Source organism: Adiantum capillus-veneris, chromosome 7, assembly GCF_014529385.1.
Source record: "Adiantum capillus-veneris isolate H3 chromosome 7, ASM1452938v2, whole genome shotgun sequence".
In the NCBI taxonomy this organism is placed as follows: domain Eukaryota; kingdom Viridiplantae; phylum Streptophyta; class Polypodiopsida; order Polypodiales; family Pteridaceae; genus Adiantum; species Adiantum capillus-veneris.
The window spans coordinates 74,710,193-74,732,124 of record NC_140937.1 but is presented as its reverse complement, the minus strand read 5'-3'; the positions used below and the strand labels follow the sequence as shown (position 1 = coordinate 74,732,124).

Sequence of the window (21,932 nt, the reverse complement as noted above, 5' to 3'; positions counted from 1 at the left end):
AAGTTCCTTAGCTATTTTATCCCGAAGTCTTGTTTTTGCGATAATAATTGACATTGGTATTTACAAAAAAATGCAAGTCCTTGAATTATTGAATCCATGAATGTGCGTTGCTTGTCACCAATCTGAGATGTTCAATAATGACATTTATGTGCTAGTGGGTAGACAATGTGAACTGTTGTGTCTTTTTGTTAAGATTATATATTAGCTTTACATAGTTTGAAGAGTCTCTAAGTGTAGTAGAAACAAATGAGAGGGCGAGACTTGAATGAAATAAAATAGATGACACAAATTCTTGAAGGTTAACTTATTAGTTCCCATTTGTGATTTTATATTTGTTGCCCTGCTAGAGTAAAGTTAGATTACAATGAATGCCAATTGCATTCAGAAGAATGAGAAGCGGCAAATGAATAGTAAACATATACCAAAATACAATGGATTAATTCAAAATAATAAAAACCAAATTGGAAAAAGTACAAACAAATGAGAATAATTGCTTGAAATAAAATGTGGTCGGAAAAAAGTGACAATGACAAATGTGAGTGAATGAATCGGGAATGTGATGGTTATGTTAATAGAGATTTGAACTACAATTCTTTATGAAGTAGAAGATAAAGTATGCATAGTACTTATTTCCAATGTTGTGTAGGAGATTCTCGTTGGAATCAGTCGGCAATATCAGAGGATGGGAGCCTACTGACCTTAAGGTTGTGATGGTGAGTGATCCTTTAAAGCATTAGTTAAGCAAGGCCTGAGACAAAAGATTCTTTGCAGAAAAGTAAACCTTTCTTCAAAATTGTTGCTCCTTGATATTTGTGGCATGTGTTTTTATGCCAATGTCAAAGAAAATGTCGACTTATGGTAGCATCTTTTATTGACCGATGTGCACTTGTGTTTGGTTTGAAAGTGTGATCTTCTTGTTGAAACAATGAATCAATGTAGTAATAGCAGAAATTTAATCATCCATTGTGTTCATTCTATCTAATGTTGTGGATGTTGCTTTTTTGGCGGTACTTATTATCAAGTCAATATTTCAGTGATCGTACATTTTGCACCGACTACAAAAGTGTCAAAATCGTGGAATTTGGGAACATGTAGCCAATGTTGAAAGACACCTACGTTGGCCTTCATGCACATGGTACTAATTTCATAAGCTATAATTGCTTGATCATAGCAAGATGATTTTAATTTTGAAGATGTGTTTGATTTGTAAAAATAAGAATTGTAGATGTGTCGATGTAGTTGTGTTCTCTTCCAATATGCAATCACAAAGTGAGTATCTCGTTTGTGGTGGGTTTACGTTCACGAATGATAGAGAGGAACTTTAATATCTTTATATTTGTAGCAATGCCATGAAGAATGGATTCAGAAATCGGAGTAAATATAACAAGAAGCCAATGGGGGACGAAGGTAGCTATGTGGCAACAATAGCCAATGTCACTTGTATGTTTTCACATCGAGCTAATCGAACAAGATCTCCAACCAAAATGACAATTTTTTCACTCAAATGTAGTGAAATTAACATGTAGTATGACACATAGGTGTTTGCTTTTAGAGAACGAGATCACGTAGTGTCTATATGTATCTATTGCTAGTATTGGTTGCATGTATATGAGCAATGATATCAAAAACGGTCTGTTGTATGTGGTCCTCATGCACCCAAAGTGTGTCATGGTCATGCATATATCTCCTTGTTCTGAATCTTGTAGTGAATGAGAGATGTTCAATATGTTCAAGGTTTCCTTTCCATGAAAGATGTAGTGATTCATAAATTGATGAAGTCAATTATGGAAGAGTACCACACATTCCATTGCACAATTCTTTCAAGTGTATTTTTAGTTGAATGTATGTGCTATATCTTTGAACATGCTTAGTTTAGGCCATTTGGTTATACTTGCCTTATTTGCTATGAAATTAATGAATATATTCAATAGACCCCGTATGTTGACCATATTGATGAAGTCTTTTAACACTAGTTCTAATCGGAAACTCAAATGTCCTGAGACACTAAAGTGTCCTGTTTTTCTAGCAACTTGTCATAATTATTTGGTGAATCTGGAAAAACAATTCATAGGTCACATTCATATCTTAGGTCAACTATGAGGTGAAGAACATAGCCAAATTTTACTTTTCCCAACATTAATACCAAATTAAGATTATAATGATAAGTTTTAAGATAAAAATCATAGAAATTTAGTGCAGTTTTAATAAAATTTTCATAAATTGAATATAACTTCTCATCAAAATAAGATTTTGCATAGATTTCAAGGTGTATGGATAGGGAAAAACTTCTTATAGCAAGAAATTGAGCTTCATAACCTAGTTATGAGACTAGATTTTTGCTATAATCAAAACACAAAAATCTTGAAAATGCTGACAAAAAGGAAAATTTTGGTCTTTCAAGGCCTCTTTCATTAACATGATGAGGTTATGGAACAAAACCTAAGGTGTATAATGTATCTATATGTCAATACCCATCAACTAGGCATTTTTCAAGGGTTCAAACTCATAGGCATCTTGTAATATAACCTCATTTTAAAAAAATTGTAGTGCATAATTTCTTGCAAAAAACAAATTGCTATTAAAAACTAATGAAAATGTGTATATAAATCTTCCAATTGTGTCCATATGAAGCATTTGTATACAAATAAGTGAGATGAACAAAAAAAAAAACAAAAGTGGACTTTATTTTAAGGCTTGTATTTGATAAATTAAAAAACATAATTACAACATGCGCAGTTTTTTGAATATGCCATAAATCACCAAATGTGGCTTGCATAACCACTAAAAATTATCACCTTATGTAATGGAGTCATAGATCTAGTATATATGCATCATAAGAAATTGTAAATGTAGATGAACTAAAATGTTTTTTGTGATCGTTAGTTGAATTTGTAAATGTTGCATATTTGAGCCACAGGACTTTCTATATTTAATTCTAGTCACAAAGGATTTTTTTCTCACATGACAATTGCAAAAATATCAAACACATATATAAGTAGTTACCACGGATTGTTGCATGCACCATGCTCATTTTTTTCTTAGGCTAGAGTACAAGTTTTAATGAAACATCGAATGCTATTTTGCGTAGGTTCTTTTTATGAGTGTAGTTACTATTGAGGTTATGATCAAAAGTGAGGGATTATAATTTCTATGAGTACTTTGAATAACATTTTAAAAGTTTTCAAAAGTATTTCTTGAGATGTGTTCTAGACTTCATGTACCATTTTATTTAAGCTCGTGAAAGAAGGACACTTTTAGTGTCCTTTTTGGTACCAAACTAGTGTTAATGTTTTGTGATGCCAAGAAGGTGTACCCAGAGTTATCATTGGAGGGTAAAAGCAAAGTATGTTGTGTATAATCTCTTTCTAATTTGCATTCTTACTTATATTTGTCGATTTAGTTGTAAACAATTGATTGTTGTGGAGTTAGCAAGCATGAGTGCATAGTTTAATTGGTACATTAGAAGTAAGTATGGCTTGTGAAAAGTGGGTGAGAAGTACACGTCAAGAACATAGTGCTCATTCTCATTCTTATGTAGCCATTGAAGCATATCACTTCATCATAATGTCCATGTCCTAAAGGAAATAAGAAGGAGGAGACTAATATCTCCATTGTAATATGCTAGAAATAAAAATTATCAGTAGGTAAGGTACCAAATTTGAATGATGCTACACGATTGATGGCCATGGTTGAACTTCAAAGTTGTATAGAGATGAACTCTTGAGTATCACTCGTGCTAAATGTGGGATGTTTTGGTGGCTCTGCTAATGTCCTTAGCATAGATAGGTCAATAACATTTTCTAACCATGTCATGAGGTCAAATGGCTCAACTTCATCACGAGGTCGCTTGATCTCTGGCATAATTATCTTTGGATAGCACACATCATCCAAGTCTTTGGTGAGTTTTCTCTACCATTGACTTGTACTCTTGTAGTACATGGTTATTTTTTACATCGGCAACATCAGATGACAACAATTATTACATAGTGGAGTGTACTCTACGAGTAGATGACTATGAAATCGATGGGTTATCTAGCAATAACTTGCATCTGAGTAATCTTGAGCGATAGTATTTTACAGTCCTAGGGACATCGACAGATATGTCGATAATGTTGAGTAATTGTGCGTACAATTGTCGAAAGAATCCTACCAATGTATCACTGGTATGGGCAACAATCTGTAAAGTCCAAGAACTACTCTTTTTTCATGTCTTGCTCGTGATCTATGTTTATGTAGACATTGTATGATCAAAGGTTGCAAGTACAAAGGCAAAGGTCAAGAAAACCTTTGAATGCGGTTGTTTTGGTACCACCTTTGCTAGGGTTGTCACAAAAGTCATGACATGGCACATAATCCATCGGCCAAGATTGAGAGAGAGAGAGAGAGAGAGAGAGAGAGAGAGAGAGAGAGAGAGAGAGAGAGATTGATCATGAAAGATGACACAGCCAATCATATTGGTTATGGGTTTGCGAATGTCACCTGTAAATTATGGTGCAATTTACCTTAATAACATGGTAATTTTTTATGCAAGATTGGAAAGATTTTGGGACATTATTTTCAAGTTGAATTTGAAGAGATCCTGCCTTTTGTATGTTGATTTTGGGCCTCGATGCCTTTAAATATGAGCCTTGGGGTTCAGCTTTGGCATATCATTGCATGGTTGCACATTGGAGGGTATCTTCTTCAATAGTTGTACTTTATGATTATAAATACAAAAAGAAGTACCAAAGGGATGTTGACTTTGGGTTCAATGCTTCTAGAAGCAAGACTCGGTCACTTTTGTGTTGAATTATATTTCTTTTTTCATTTCACGTGTTAAGTTTGTTCTAGTTTTGTGCATTCCTACTTCGATGGTAGCCAATACTCATGGGAAAAGATTATTATCAATTGGGTCAAACAATAATCAAGCGATTGCTCATAACAATTACAACCCAAAAGGGATGTAACGCAGCTCGATAGCATGCAAAATCTCTTAAGTTCAAATCCCTTCATCCCTATCTCCTATACGCGGAACAAATGGCAAGGGTGATAGTTGTTGACCAGTTTCGCAGGCCTTGGCAAAGGTGTGTCTCTCGCAAAGGTATGACCTCGACATCAATGGAAAATTTATGGCCTTGGAAATTTGAGCAACAAATGTGAACAGAGTACAATTATCGGCTATGGATAGTGGTTGGACTTGCACCAGTTAGCGGCCTCTGCACAACAAAAGTCCTCAAGGGAGAAGAGGCTTAATTTGTCTTCGTATTGCATAGCCAAAGGAAATTACATGAGCTTGCAAGAGGATAGAGGCAACGACAAGCTTGATGAGGGAAATTAAGACAGTGTTTGCACCAAGGAAGAGGACATGGCTCACATGGCGGCCACCACAGTGACCATGAATATAGCCTTCTAGTTAGGTGGCCGTTGATGCCACGTGCTTAAACCAGAGAGAGGCTTGTAAGATGCACAGAGGGGTAAATGGTGCTCCCTATATTTGATTTGGACCCATGTGTTGGAGTTCAGGTTATCGGTGTTTGCACTATGGATGTGCATAAAATTCATTGTTGTTGGCTGAATTGACAGGATGTAGTCCAAACGTTCATTGTCTTGGAAAGTTTGAACATGATGTGTACACAGTTCACGAATGGGGATTCTTGGATGTAGTGTGGTCTACAATTCAATTTGCTATGAGGCAAGCGATGCTTAAGATGGCATTTCTCAGGTAAAAGGTTGGTGGTAGCAAACTCTAGGTATATCTAGTAGTCTGCAGTTGTTGGGGTGTCCATGGTAGCTTCTTCATTGACTTGGTCTTCCTACATATGTCCACTACGAGTTGTAGAGAGAATGTTAAAGTTATAGCATCTCAAGTGAATAGCATATGTAGGAAGACCTATAAGCCAATCATTTACCCTTTTCATAAACATAAAAGATTTCTTTGGGACCATATGAGTAACTTTGTATGAGGTTGCATTTATGGATTTTCTCACTCTTATAGTCCTTGATTTGTTTAGTTATTTACAATTCTTACTTGACGTGGCATACGAACCATTTGTTGAAGGCATCTTAATAGAACTTTGACGCATTAGCCAAATATTTTGTCATAAATACGGTGTAGTATGGTGTGCTTTTATCTTTTGAATAATATTCAAAGGATCACACACAACTGTTTTGCAAATAGTTATTGTCTCGAACTCAAGATATTCACAATGATTTAGTGAACGGTTGGCATGTTTACTACACTTTTATCTCCACAAAATATCTTGGCGATCTTTCATTACCATATTGAGATGGTGTCTTTTATCTTTGCTAACTCAAGTCAAAGATCACATCCACACTTGTTTGCAACAAGTTTGTACACTTTGTGACAATTCAAATATTGAGAAACATATTCAAAAATATGTTTTGTTCTCAAGTATTTCAAGTTTAAACATTGTCATCATAACATAGATACCACAATGCCTTTAGCAAGAAAGATATGGGCTTTAAGCACAATCTTATCTCTCACCATTCATGCGATAGGTTAATCCCAAGCACCATGACCTTTGTCCCTTCATAAGGGTTATATTTGAGGATAACTATGGTGTAAGGGTAGGGTGATTCTATAAAAATAACAGGAGCCTAATGTAACATTTCTATTTCTAATCATCAATAATGTTTGCACAAGTTTAGGCTTAAAAACATGAAGTTTCACTCTTGGGTTAGAGAGACACTTAGAAGAAGGAGAGAGTCCTCTCCTTTCCTATTTCATATCTAGCTCCTCGAAGCCCCGGATTTTCTTAAAAGTGCATGAAGCTAGGGCATCAATATGCAACCCTTGGCCCAAATTAGAGCCATATTAAAAAGTCCAAGAAGGGGGGAACAATATAATTTTCTTTTATGATAAATCATGGATGCATAAGAATAAGGATCTCAGCTTTCTTCAAAAATTTGATAAACCCTTTCAAGGTGAGAAATTTAGTAAGCAATCTAAGCCCGACCAGGTTGAAATGTTTCTTAAGAAGTTTGATAGTAGCTGAAAAATTTGCAAGCATAAATATTAGGACCAAAACTTGAAAGGAATTAGAATTTCCATTAGGAGGAGATTCTTCATAAGACAATTTTGGGATTTTCATCTCAAATTCATTATTTCCATAAGAATGTTCATCTTTGGGCAACATTAACAATTCTATGCTAGGCATCCATAAGACATGCAATGCTTAAAGACCAAAATCTATCTCAAAATCATATGCCATACTATGGTAGCTGATTGGCCAAGCCTACGTTCAAGCTAAATAATAAGGGTGGCCAAAGGCCTTGAGGAGAATTCTTTAATCAATCTTCACCAAAGATTGGAAAGGAAAATTGAAAGGAGAAATGTTGATAAAAAACTATGTTTTGTGGGAAGTAAAGTCACACTTATTGTGCACTTCCTCTTAAGGCATGCTAAGAAGGATACTCCACAAGTAACTATTATTCTCTCACACAAGGACATTAAAAGTAATGGTTCACCTATTTTGTGCATGGGAATGGGGAAAGATGAGAGACCAAGATACACTAATACACTCTAATCTCGGCCCTAGCCATGATTCAGTAGGTGCCAAAGGGGGGTATCCTTAAACATGAACTATATCCTACTCTCAAACTTGCATTAGGAGAAATTTGGAGTCAATTTTGGGCCTGTAAGAAACGCCAACTTAGCATAGAGAGAGGTTATCCTAGAAAATACAAAAGGAATTTTTTGGAATTCTATTTCTCGTAGTACACGCGTAAAAGTTTGCTCGATCACTTAAATGCATGCTCATACAAAATGCTTTTTGAGAGCCCAACTTAAGTGCACAAAAATCTATGTCTGTGAATCTTAGAGAGTGATGTGACGTGCGAGGAGAGAAAACATAGAAAGGATGTTTTCAAAATACAAAAAGAATACCATGGATGCATCCAAAACTTCCAAAAATCTTAAGATTGCACTTTAAAACACTGAAATCTGACGTCTCTAGCTCAAGGTATAGCATTTTTAAGCCTATGGCCTCATGAGGTCAGAAGCAAGGAAATAGAGGCCCAACAGACCCCTCATGGGCTTCTATTCGTTTGGTTCTGACCCCTTCATAGTCTTAAATAATACCTATCAATCACTATCAAGTACGATCTGTTCGAATTTGAATTGCGAGTAGCTCATAAAAAAGTGATTGATGCTTAGCGCCTTTTTATGACCCGCTGTTGTTATCCTTTTGATGCTTGTGCGAGATGCATACGTACAAGTACCTAACTTTATAGGATAACAACAGCGGGTCATAAAAAGGCACTTGACGCTTGTGCAAGATGTCACTATCAAGCGCCTTACTTTTCTGGTGACAATAACAATTTCCCCAAAATGGTGCATGTGAATGACAACAGACACTCTTCAAATACAATATTTAAGTGAACTGGAAGTTTGGCCACTGAAGAGAAGGCCTTATGAACTTAAACAAGAGGCCCCCAACTTTCTTTGTGAGGGCATCTATACAAGGGCATAAAGGTAATAGATCTTAAGTCAAAAGGTTACAAACCAATGGTTCTATTGATGTAGGGTACAATTAAGAACAATCTTGCACAAGCAAGAAGGGTATTTAGGATGGTAGGGAAAAGGAACATGAAGTGGTGGACTTTCCTAGCACATGGTTATGTACTTGATTATGTGAAAGATAACAAGGAGACTCTATATTATATAAGTGTTAGAGCCTTGCCTTTCTATCAATGCTCCACTTACTCTAGGAAGAACACAATCTAATCCTAAGCATCTAGTCTTGTAGAGTGACCAAGGGCTTTTTATTTGAAGCATGGTAGTAGAAAGTAAGAAACACTTGTTTTCAAAAATAAATAAATAATGGAGAATCTTAAATGATTCTTTCTTTCTTTTTTTTCACACTCGATCTCCTATCAATTCGGCTGCATGAAAGGTGTTCCCGCATCCCACATAGTTCATGAGAAGATTGCTTCTGTGGGAGAAAGGTGTCGTGCTTGGCAATCTACAAAAATATCAAATCTTTTCGAAGCTATCCCAGTATGTGCCCCAAGTATGATATGTGGCTTAAAAAAGATTCAAGCACACATTTTTGTCTTCAAGTCGAAGCTCACATATAAGTATAACAATGCATTACTTGTGAAAAAGCATCACCCCCATTTTCCAAGACACAAGTATTTGAGTTTACAAATACACTATTCTAGCTTAAGCCACATCCGTCAAAGTCAAAGGGTCGGGCGGGAGGGTCGGGCGGGTCGGTCTGCACAATCCGTCAAAGTCCAAGGGAGGGGGTTTGCAGATCGTGGCCCTCCATTCAACGGCAATTAAACCGCATAAAATATGCCTAAAGCCATGGATGAGTGACACATCAACAGAGGGAATAAATTTTATTCTAAGCCAATGATTGGCGTCTATAATTTTCAAACATCACTTTCATTGCGCAAAAGTTGGCCGCACGTCGCTTTCGCTGCGTCGAATTTGCCCCCCCCATCGCTTTTGCTGCGCAGAATCTGCTTCCAGGTCACTTTCATGCTCGCTACTTGGCCCCCCTCACCCTGGACATTTGATGGCCGGGAAAGGACTGCTAGAGTCCTTTCCCATAAATAATGGCTCCCGGCTTCCCACTGGTCGCCAACTGGTCACCATTATTCATGAGAAAGGACACTAGGAGTCCTTTCCCTACACCATCTACTGTATATTAAAAAGCGGAATGATGTTGACGAGCTTTGAGTGCATGACAACGACTCCACGGACAAAATCTGCAACGTGCACAACCAATCAGTGGTATTCAAGTCAACGCAAGGAACGCTGAGCTGCACAGAATGATGGATACGCATGACGTGGCTCCGTGGCATAGGCTCCGACTCTCCTGGATTTTGACAGCCGGGAAAGGTAGTGCATAATCGCTCCCGGTCTCCGCCGGTCGGCTTAATTAGTGGGAATGGTCAGTGCACGGCCATTCCCTGCCCCTTCAAGTTCTATGCCAGTCCTGTCAAAAAGATAAAATGAAATAATATATTTGTGCGGCAACATAAGGCCAACCAAGCATGGCTAGTGACATATCTTCTATTTTCTCAACTTTTGGCTTGTCAAAAATGTGAAACTAAAATAGGCAAGAACAAAGGAAAGGCCCTGAGAGAGAGAGAGAGAGAGAGAGAGAGAGAGAGAGAGAGAGCCATTAGACCTTATTCAATTAGGAGACTCAGCTGTCCACTTATAAAAGTAATTAGCTCAACTTCACTTTTTGTCTGCTGATGTTTTCTAAGGATTTTTGTTCTTTTAATCTTCAAAGGCCTTCTCAATGCTAAGCTTAAGGAACAAAAGGTTGGGCGACCAGGGAAGGTAACACCATACGGAAGGACTCCAAAATCAATCCAAAGCAGCCTGCATCACATACATCATTCTGTCTCTTTACAGCTGCACTCGGATCTTAAGTTTGAATTAAATAAAGCTAAGTTGTGTGGATCCGATATACATGATGCTCTTACAGTGAATGCACATCGAGTGAGAGAGAGAGAGAGAGAGGCGAACAACACACGGAGATGGTGGCAAAAGCCTTCATCCTGTAAATCTACTGTAGCTCGCTCTACTCCTTCCAAATGCACTAGATCTAACTTCTCAAGCTTCTTCTTGTTTGACAGACTAGAACGGGCTGATCTAGCATGCTTCACATATAAATAATCCTCACATAGTTAAAAGGAAACTTAACCTAAGATCAAGAATCCTGTGCCTACACATGTGCCAAGGTCACAGACAAACCCATGACACCAGGCTTCAGAAGTGAGTACACACCTAAAGCAAAAACAAACTGGATTGTAGCACAAAACGACAGCATGAGCTTAAAGTACACTCAGATAATGCAGTGGAGTGAAGTGTGCCTTTCTGAATGGACAGCCTCTTCGAGAAAATGTATCAAAGGCTTCGTATCAACTCGAAAGAACCGGATATACACAATATCACAACCCAAAAGAGGCCCTGCTCTCAAAAATTCGGACCGCAGCATTGTAGGAGGGCTTACTTCAATGACTGGAGAGTCCCTTTTCTACCCTCCACCAATGCAGCCAATCGCCTTATCCATGCCTTCTGCGAGTGGGTAGAGGTTAGGAGTTGCCTTTCTGCTGACAATGGACCCATATCAGCAGTCCCAGAAGATGGTAACTCAGCTGGAAGCGCCGCCGCAGAATTAGTAAACACATTCAGCACCAGAAAGGCTAGTATTGGAGAGAGATCAATTGTTCCTCCTAAAGGTGGAATTATGCCCCTAAATATGTTGAGGTACGGATCGCAGATTGTGCTGCATAAATCAAACACTAAGTTTCACCTCCTTAAGTAAAAGCTAGAAAAACACCCAAAGACACATGCAATTATCAAATGACAGCATGCACGAAGCATAATCACCTAGTCCTTTTTCAATCGGGTAAGTGCGTATCATCATGCATGTGTGAGAATCATACCAACAACTCATACAGATCATTGATGCATACCTCAAAGGATTAACAATAACTTGTGGCGGCTCCGGAAACCAAGTGAGTATAAGCCTCACCACCAACAAGGTGTTGTAGATGTTGAGAAAGTTTAGAATCCCATTTGACACCACTATTGCTGCAACAGAATCACCTGGAAGAACTGCAGCAAAGTTGTATGCTGCTAGCTCGTGCCGTTTCCCGGAAGAACCTTTTAACTGCATTCAGCATGTTCATTAAGAGCAGACTACAAAAGCCTGCTTTTGTACAGAATATTATTTGGAAAACGGGAAAAACAGGAATAATTTCTTTTGCACTGCATACTTTTGTACAAAATATTATTTGGCACAATGTGTTCAGGGAGTTATAGCACACATTAGGTCCCCTCAGCACCAGGCTGGCTGGTGTGTGAAGGGTTTCATAAAGAGCTAACCTTGAATGGATTGACTCAAGGATACTCAGCATCTGGTGTTATCCTTAAGTAGAGATATGCAAGGGGGAGAGATGGAGAGAGACAAGTAGAAGAAAATATGATGAAGATGGCCCCCTACAGAGGCATACAAACTTTCGACTATATCCCAATGAAATAAAAGCATAGTTACCCGGAACGGGAAATCGAATGAGGAACAGGGAATCGGAACGGCAACATGCATGAAATGACATTCCTTCTTTCAGGTATTCACGTCTGAAACACAGAACGGGGATCCGGAACGGGAAATTAGGATGGGAACGGGGAACGGGGACCTGAAAATGGCCATTCCCTGTAACTATGAATAAAAGCAGTTCAACATAATAAAATCCTATACTACTTGTGTAGCGGAGCTCCGAACCATTTAAGGATCTACCGGCCCACCCATCCGATCCGCTCCCATATAGAAAAGGCGAACCTCACTTTGCTGGAATCAAGCCAGTTTACCACCTCTTTCAACCGTTAGGGTTTCTTTGCTGCCAGAGATGCAACTGATCATTGCACCCGTCTTGCCAGTCACAAATACTCTCACTCTAGAAAGGTGATCCATACTAAACTCTTAGTCGTGGCCATATACTTCTATGCCGCACGCTGCATCAAAACACAGCAGATAGGCATCAGACCAGCCTGCGTTTTTCAGCACCAGATCTGCGTTTTCAATCCCTTGCTGCGTTTTCTGAGGTTGCTGCGTTTTCAGCAAACGCCAAGCCCCTTGCACGATCAGGAGTGGCCAAGTCTTGCACAAGAGACCCTTCTACCGCCTAGCACTTGCAGTACTACACCTTGGTCAGGTATCTACACCCAATCGGCACTATTTTGGCATTGATTACTTACTGTTTTTTCTCTATTTTCAGCCACTCGACGGCAGAGAAGTGCGAGAACCCCCTCCTTTGACCCTCTGCAATGCTCCCGTACTGACCGGTGGCGTACAGACATGCTGAAATCTCTATTACAACAGCGTTTTTTGGGCGGACAGCAAGCTGAATTTTTACCCTTTGTCTGGTTGAACCCTCCTTTGCTCGTCAGGACACCATCCGGTGGTTGTCTGAGCAGTTATCTTGGACTGCTACAGCATTGGAGACAGTACCTTCGTGGGCGACTTGCGATCTTATCGATCTACCACTAGGGCTATTCTTTGAGCACGCGACATGTCGACTCCGAAGGAGACGGGACAACAACAACAATCCCAAAAGGGAGCCACCACGTCTTCTACGACTACGACCACTTCCACTTCTACGACTGTGTCGACATCTGCCAACGCAACATCCAACAATTATGCCCTCACCAAGTTTGGTGAGGAGGAGAAGTTGGATTTACACAACTATTATGTGTGGAGGACAAGGGTCCACACAATCATTGCCTACCATCGACTCTGGGAATGTTGAATGATTTCACCTATTTGGCTACCTAGCCTACCCTTCCCACCGCCGCTCGGGCCCAGATCAACGAGTGGGTGGATCGAGATATACGAGTCTTCACCTTTCTTATGATGAACCTCTCTGATCACATCACAAAGGAAGTTTCCAAAGAGTTGCATGCACATCCATTATGGAGACGGATTCTTGACTAGTTTGAGGAGACCTCGTTTGCCAGACAGATCACACTTGAAGGGGAGTTGTACAACGTCCAGTTCAAGAATTTCAACTCACTTGATGGGTTGACCCGCCGCATGCGGGAGCTCTGAGACGACCTTGTCACTACCGGAGGCGACATCACCTCGGCACGCATGGCTGGCCTCATACTTCCCTCACGCTTTGATCCCTACTTTAAGAGTTTGCTCACATCTAGACGTACCTCTTTTCCCACCTGGGACGAGATTCTCCACAGATCGAAGGGCATTCCGCATTCAAAGCCAGAGGTGTTGTTGATGCAGAAGGAGCTTTGATAGCTCAAGGAGGCAACAAGAACGGTAAAGGTAAGAAGAAGAAGAAGAACAAGGATATCGAATGTTACCACTCTCACAAGAAAGGGCACAAAGAATCAGAATGCATAAAGAAGTAAGAAGAGGCCAACAAGGAGAAACAGACAGCCTCGACTGCAATTGTAGCCTCTCACGAGACAGCGGAGACCGCTCTTGTCGCGACGACGGACCACGCTCTTGCTACATCGCAATCAGGTACTTGGGTCAGTGTAACAGGGAACGGGCGGAACGTAGCCCAAACGTTCCGAAACGGCGTTCCGGACGAGTCTCGTTCCCGAAACGAAATGGGGAATGGAACGCCGTTCCGGAATGGGGTGTAACCGGAACAGTGTTCCGGAATGGGACGGAACATGAGGCAAAAGTAGGCATTTGGGGGCAAACTTGGGGCTGTTTGGGGGACATATTTGGGCCAGTTTGAGGGAAGGTTTCGGGACAGTTTTGGGGCTGTTTAGGAATTGATTTGGGCCTAAGCTTAATGGAGGTAATTCAAGCCTTACTTTAGTCGACTTTCTGGCCTCGTTCCCATTCCAACTCCCCCTCCTCCTCCCTGTTCCCGTCTTGTTCCGGACCCTCCCGTTCCCATTCCGGGTACCTATGACTTGGGTTGTTGACAGTGGAGCCACCACTCACATGACTCCCCAACAATCTTGGTTTAGCTCTTTCAGGGAGACTCACGGGTAGACCATCACTATGGGTGACAACCATGAGATTCTAGTGTCTGGCACAGGCCAGATTACCCTCATCCGTTCTTCCTCAGACCCGAAGTTTAGTTCAGTGGAGGCGCTTTACGTTCGAGACATGGCCTTCAACCTCCTCTCTGTGTCGAGTTTGGACTCTCAGGGAGTTGACATACACTTTGGGAGTGGCACAGTGACCATTTCTGATTCTACGACAGGTGTTGTTCTTGCACGCGGTGAGCGCGATGGTTCTCTATACCGCCTCACTACTCTTCTGTCTCGGACCATGAAGTCTTCTTCTCTATGGCATGCACGATTTGGACATCTATGCTATCAGCAGCTTTAGCAGGCTGCTAGGACCTCTATGGTGGAGGGTTTACCAACGATACACTCCTCATCAGGCGTATGTGAGGCTTGCTAGATGGGCAAGCAACACAGGGTTTCCTTTCCGAAGCAAGCATCCAACAGTGCTTCGGCGCCACTCGCACTTGTTCACATTGACCTATGTGGCCCGATGAGCACTCCTTCATTTTCTGGCTCAAAGTTTTGCTTATACTTGTGGATGATTTCAGCAGGTACACTTGGGCTTCGTTCTTAAAGCTCAAGTCGGAGGCTTTCACTTTCATTCAGGACTTTGTACAGTGGTGCAAGTCAAAGGGCATCCAACGCCAACTGACTACTCCCTACACTCCTTCCCAAAACGGAGTTGTTGAGCGGAAGAACCGGACTATCATGGAGATGGCTCGTGCGATGCTCGCACGTGCTTCTTTTCCTCGGATTTACTAGGCAAAGACATGCAACACGGCGGTTTACGTCCAGAACCGTTCTCCTACTCATGCTTTGCAGGACATGACTCCTTATCCGGGCGCAAGCCCTTGGTCTCACACTTTCAAGTTTTTGGGTGTCCAGCCTTTGTCTATGTGCCAAAGGAGAAGCGACAGAAGTTAGACTTCAAGTCAAAGAAGCTCATCTTCCTGGGCTATTCACGAGAGTTTGATGGATACCGGCTTTATGACTCTGACGCCAAGACCACCACAGTTAGCCGTGATGTGACTTTCATGGAGCTTTTCAGCACACCTGCAGATGGGGAAACATCCAAGCCTATACCTTACCTACCTCCTCCTTGTCCACCTCCTACACCAGATCTTACCCCTATCCCTGTCCCTGTACCCTCTACTTCACCCGATCATGCCATGTCAAATTCCGATTCTGATGTGGATGATGGTTCTCCTCCAGTGGAGGCGGTCCCACATCGCAAGGAGAAGTCAGTACCTAGTTGGCTCTACTCTACGGTTTCTTCCTCTGGAGTCACAAAGTTACCACACTCGCCAAACCCTGGACAGCCTCGATTTTCTGCACGCCTCAAGGAGAGGCAAGTTTATGACTGCGCAAAGTTCGTGAACTTTGCACTCATGTCCCAGATTCAAACTTCACCAGTTGAGCCTTCCCCAATGGAAGAAGCACTCCAGCATGATTGATGGAAGCGTGCCATGCAGACAGATCTAGACGCTATCGAGCGGAATAAAACTTGGACTTTGGTTCCCAAGCCCAACAAGCGGAAGGTGGTTTCTACGAAATGGATTTTCGAGTCAAAGTACAAGGCCAATGGTTCCCTCGACAAACACAAGGTGAGACTTGTTTTTCGGGGTTTCACACATCGACCAAGCGTTGACTTTGACGAGACCTTTGCTCCCACTGCTCGTATGACTACCATACGCACAGTGTTTGCTCTCGCAGCCAGCTTTGGTTGGCCTATCTTCCAGATGGATGTCAAAAGTGCTTTTCTCAACACAGGTTTGGATAAAGAAATTTATGTGGAGCAACCTCTTGGGTTTCGTATACCAGGCAAGGAGGATTGGGTCTATCAGTTGTGGAAAGCAATGTATGGACTGAAGCAGGTTGGACGATAGTGGTACCTCACACTTGACCAGTTTCTCGTGAAGTTGGGGTTACGGCGTACCTCGTCAGATTCCAACTATTATGTTGTCTATGATGACTCTTTGGTGGCGATAGTGATTGTTTGTGGACGATCTCATTTTCATAGGCTCATGGACCAACAAGATCGAGTCGATCATGAAAGCTATGGCAACACGTTTCGAGATGACTGATCTTGGGCTTCTTCACTATTTTCTTGGATTTGAGATCTTTCAGACACCAGACGGCATCTTCTTTTGTCAACGGAAGTATGCGAAGGCTTTCTTGGAGAGATTCCAGATGACAGGCTGCAGATCGATCGGCACTCCTCTTGAGCCCGGAGGGAACGTATCGCTTCACGATCTTTCCCCACGGATTGACTTGGAGAAGTACAGGAATGTTGTTGGCTGCCTCGTATGGCTGACTTATTCCCAACCAAACATCTGTTACACAGTTTTTGTCCTCAGTTCCTTCTACACCCAACCTCGTCAGCGACATTCGCAGTGTGCCCAACGTACTTTGCGGTACATCAGTGGCACCGTGGACCATGGTGTGTTCTATGGTTGCTCCAAGGGTTGCACCTTACTTGGTTGGTGCGATTCAGATTGGGCAGGAAGTCCAGATACTCGACGCTCTACTACAGGAGTAGTTTTCACACTATATTTGGGAGCGGGTTTTGGCTAGAGATCTTTATTTAGAGTATGTCCCTACAGCGGCCAATGCAGCAAACATCTTCACGAAGGCTGTACCTCAGCGGACTTTGGCTTCTCACCTTCGACTCATCTGTGTTGTCTCAGCATCCGGTGCTAAGAGGGGGTGTTAGAGTTACAACCCCGTTGCTTCCCCATTTTGTACGGCTAATGATTGTCCCGAGCTGGCCACCCATCGCACAGCACGCATATTGCATGGGCGTACACTTTAGCACGTGTCCGGTCCAAGATTGCATCCATACGTATGTCGGATCCGTACAATATGGTACATCCATACGGTACGGATCCGTACGTACTGTACATATCCGTACACAATGTTTTTTTTTTTTTTGGGAGGGGGGGGGTTTACCTCACACGAATGTGGTCGGGCAATCCAGGTGAACAACCTATAATATGAAAGGCCTTAAAAATAATACCTACGCCTACCCACGCTGGCATTCGAAAAAACCCAAAGAGCAGATTCTACAGAGTCTCAAAACGCGGGCACACACAGAGGGAAACAACGCATCAAATAATCACGTACAAGGTATGAAATTGGTTCAATGCATCTCTCTGCTATCTTCTCCACTGTATGCGCATAGTCTTGCGAGCTTTGGCTTCTCACAATCATTACTTTGATGCGTGTGGGCACTCCCTGCAGGCATCATCATGTTACACAAAAGCAACCCCAACTGGGCTATTCACACCAATGTGCTTAAGGTGGTTACTACCGCTTCGCAACAAAGTCAGGCACTCGATTGTGGGCATGCAAGTATTGTGGGGAGCAATACACTAGCACAATAACACGTGCCCTCAAGCACATAACAGATATTGGATATAGTAATCAATGTGGTGTTGGGTTAAAGGCTCAAATACCCCCCTTTAATGTATATTTTAAAGGTTACTAACCTTTGGCCAAGTTCACATTGAACTTGGCCACTAACTTATTAAATTGGTCCTTATACAAATAATAAAGGGATAGTGAGTTTTTTATCAACTCACTCACTTATTCCCCTGCAAATATCGTGCGCTCTCTCTCTCTCTCCTATCGTTCTACTAGCGCCCTCCTTCCCTTCTCTACTCGCTCCCCTGCAAGGCACACACCCTGCACTTCTTTGCGTGCTCTTTCACTTGCACACACCGCCGCGCGCTCATCAACTGGTATCAGAGCCCAATTAGGGTTTGCTCCCAAACCTGCAAACGCTGATTTTCAGCCAAGGAGGTCAACTTTCACGCGAGATTTTGCAATTTCATCGCCAAAGGACTCGTCCTCGGACACTAGAGACCTCCAGGCAAGTGAAATTGACCTAAAACAGGCTGAAATTAGGTCAAAATCAGCAAATTACAGATTATGACAGCAAAATACAGGTTTTACAAATGATGTATTAAGGTGTGGGAACACTTTTGCTAAGTACCCGCTACCCAAAACCACTGAAATTGCTGAAAAACACGCCCTAAAACAGGTGTTGTCAGCAAATTTCAAATTTACGCAAGTTTTTGTAAGTGTTTTTATGATGCGACTACATTGGGAAAAGTGCAAATTGATGCAATCTAGGCATGTTTGACAACTTTGGCTATGTATGACCATTTGTGGCTCAATTTCATGCAATTTTGATGCTACAAATTGGGACTTTTTCTCTTACATGCTTCTAAAGGCTGTGTATTAACCTTATGTATGTTCTGTGAGGCTAAAAACAACTAAATTTGTTGTTTTCGAGCACAAATTCGCTCGCTGAAATTTCCTGCGCATAAATTTCAGAAATTGATTTTTGTGCATAAATCGACCTATTTTGCCCCAAATTGCTCCTGTGACCATTTGGAGCTGTAGTGCACATCTCTGTGAGGCTATACTCCGATTTTTGCGCATTTTGCCCAAAAATTCAACGTATTATCCCTCTTATTTCGTGCAACTATGGCCTCATCTTCTTCTGATGTAAAGAACCTCTTCGAGATTAGGAGGTTCGATGGAACAGGTTTTGATCTTTGGAAAGACAGGATTCAGGGAATCCTATTTCTTAAAGATTGCGAAGGGGCACTTGAACAGGTAAAGCCACAGAATATGACGGATAAAGCATGGGTTAGCATGAACAGGAAGGCCGTTACATACATTAAAATGGCCATGACTGATGAGACAATCATTGATGTGAAAGGTCTCACAACTGCTTTTGATGTGTGGGAGAAGTTAAAGGGAATGTATGAAAATACAACGCCTGTCAACCAGGTGCACTTGATGCGAAAACTTGTTGGCATGCAACTGGATGAGTCCAAGAGCGCTGCAGAGCACCTGTCGTTGTTCGCAGGTACTTTGTCGCAGTTACAGGATTCAGGCTTGCCTCCTTTTGATGATAAGCTGAAAGCTATCTTCTTGCTCATGACCTTACCTGAGTCATGAGAAACTTTGGTGGTTTCATTGTCCAATAACTCCAATTTGACCTTTGATGGTGTTAGGGGTTCTATCTTGAATGAAGAAATCAGGAGAAAAGCAAGTGGAGAGGGAGGCAACTCTGCCAACACGGTTAGAGGCAGGACAGAAAAGAAGAATGCTTATGCACAAAGGAGTAAGAGTAAGAGTAAGGAAAGGGGAAATGCCAACAAAGGCAAGGGTGATGTGACTTGCTATCAGTGTGGCAGGAAAGGTCACAAGAAACCCGATTGCAGGCACTACAAAGCCGAGTTAGAACGGAAAAAGAATGACAGAGACAAAAAGAAAGAGAAGAAAGAAGTCTGGGCAGATGCACAGGATAGCTCAAAGGACAAAGAGAAGGCCAATATGGCTTCTAGTGTTGTGATTGAGGAGCTGTCAGATGTAGAGGACATCTTGTGTGCCACTTTGTCAGATGATGATGCTTATGAGTATGATGCCTCTCTTAATGTTCATTCACAGGACATACAGATCACCAAGAGTGATCTTATTTATACTTTGTTGATTGTCAATGATGCATTATCCCAGACTTGGATTGTTGATTCCGGTGCTTCATTTCATGTGACTCCTATCAAGGAATGTTTCTCTACTTTTGATGCAGGCAAGCGTGGCCATGTATACCTTGGAAACAATCATGCATGTTCCATTGAGGGTATTGTGCATCTCTTCATAGATGGCACAAATGAGCTTGTCTTGCATGATGTTAGATATGTGCCGGGAATCAAGAAGAGTCTGCTTTCTGTTGGTCAGATGGATATACATGGTTACAGCATCTTGTTTGAGAGAGAATCATGGAAAATGACTAAAGGCTCAAGGCTGATTGTAAAGGGCACAAAGAAAGGGACACTTTATTGCATGCATGGAAAGGCCGTGTTGGGCAAGTTTGTTGCATTGGCTGAAATTAACTCTCACATGGAGTTATGGCATAAGAGGCTTGGCCATATGAGCCAAAAGGGTCTTTCTAAACTTTGTACTTTGAACAAGCTTGATGCTAAAGCCACAAAGCTTGACTTTTGTAATGAATGTCAATATGGCAAGCAAGTAAAGCGTTCTTATTACTCTGGTGTCTCTCGTAAATCTTGTGTGCTTGATCTTGTACATTCTGATGTATGTAGCATGCCTGCTAAGTCTATGGGAGGTGCATGCTATTTTGTCTCCTTTGTTGATGATCATTCTAAAAAAATTTGGGTTTATTTGCTTAAGTCTAAGGATGAAGCCTTTGCTGCGTTTAAGAGATTTCATGCATTTGTGACCACCCAAACAGGTAGAAAGCTAAAATGCTTGCGTACAGACAATGGGGGGGAGTACACAAGTGCTGAATTGACAAGTTTTGTGAAAATTTGGGCATTAAGAGAGAGCTTACTGTGTCATATAGCCCCTCTTCTAATGGTGTGGCTGAAAGATTCAATAGGACACTTTGTGAGAGGGTGAGATGCATGCTGTCCACAGCTAATCTCTCTCGTGGATTTTGGGGAGAAGCTTTGAAAACTGCAGTGCATATATGCAATCGATCCCCTCACATGTCTTTGAAAGGTGACATCCCTGAAGAGGTTTTGTCTGGCAAGCCTGCTTCATATGATCACTTACGCATTTTCGGTTGCGAAGCTTTTGTGCATGTTAGACCTGAGTTGAGGAGTAAACTAGATGCGAAGTCCATTAAAGGCCTCTTCATGGAATATGGTGAAGAAGGCGAGATGGGTTACAAGATCTGGTTACCTTAGCTCAAAAGGGTTGTACGCAGCCGGGATGTTGTTTTTAATGAGGCAAGGCTGCTTCAAAACAATTGTGCCTCAAAGCATGACCATAAAAGAGTGAAATTTCAGCATGACCAGCCACCTGTTAGGCCTATTTTTGACCCTCAGGATGCACCACAAATGGCTGAAAATGTAGATGATCCAGTGGTGTTTGAGCCAAATGATGTTGGACAACAAATTGAGGCTCCTGAAGGGCATTTGCAGCCAAGAAACAATGCTGAAAATGATGTACAGCAGCCCATTGTTGATGATTTTATCGTGCCACCTGATGTAAACCCATTGCCGGATAATGTGGATCATTGGGTGAGGCGGTCTACTCGTCAAAGACGGCCTGTGAGTCGATATGACCCCTCTTTGCATTACATTATATTAGCATATGAGGTAGAGCCTCTTACGTATAAAGAGGCAAAGACATGTGAGCACAGCGACAAGTGGGAGCTTGCTATGCAGGAAGAGATTAAAGCTTTGCATGCTAATCATACTTGGGATTTGGTTGAATTGCCCAAAGGAAGAAAGACTATTCCTAACAAATGGGTGTATAAAATCAAGACTGTTGATGTAAAACCCAAGTATAAGGCAAGGCTTGTTGCAAAGGGATATGTTCAAACCAAGGGCAAAGACTTTCAGGAAGTGTTCTCTCCTGTTGTCAAGATGACCACTTTGCG

General features: G+C 41.6%; 1 protein-coding gene across 1 annotated transcript in view; it reads right to left on the bottom strand.

Annotated features, from left to right (window-relative positions):
• Positions 1 to 10,751: 10,751 nt before the first annotated feature.
• Positions 10,752 to 21,932, bottom strand: part of YLMG2 (YGGT family protein) — a 46,267-nt gene continuing 35,086 nt past the window's right edge. The window contains exons 2-3 of the mRNA XM_086516064.1: positions 11,443 to 11,639; positions 10,752 to 11,252 (exon numbers count right to left, since the gene is read on the bottom strand). Of these exons, the coding sequence (XP_086372190.1) occupies positions 10,973 to 11,252; positions 11,443 to 11,639 (477 nt within the window). The 3' untranslated portion in view covers positions 10,752 to 10,972. The remainder of the gene's footprint in view (positions 11,253 to 11,442; positions 11,640 to 21,932) is intronic.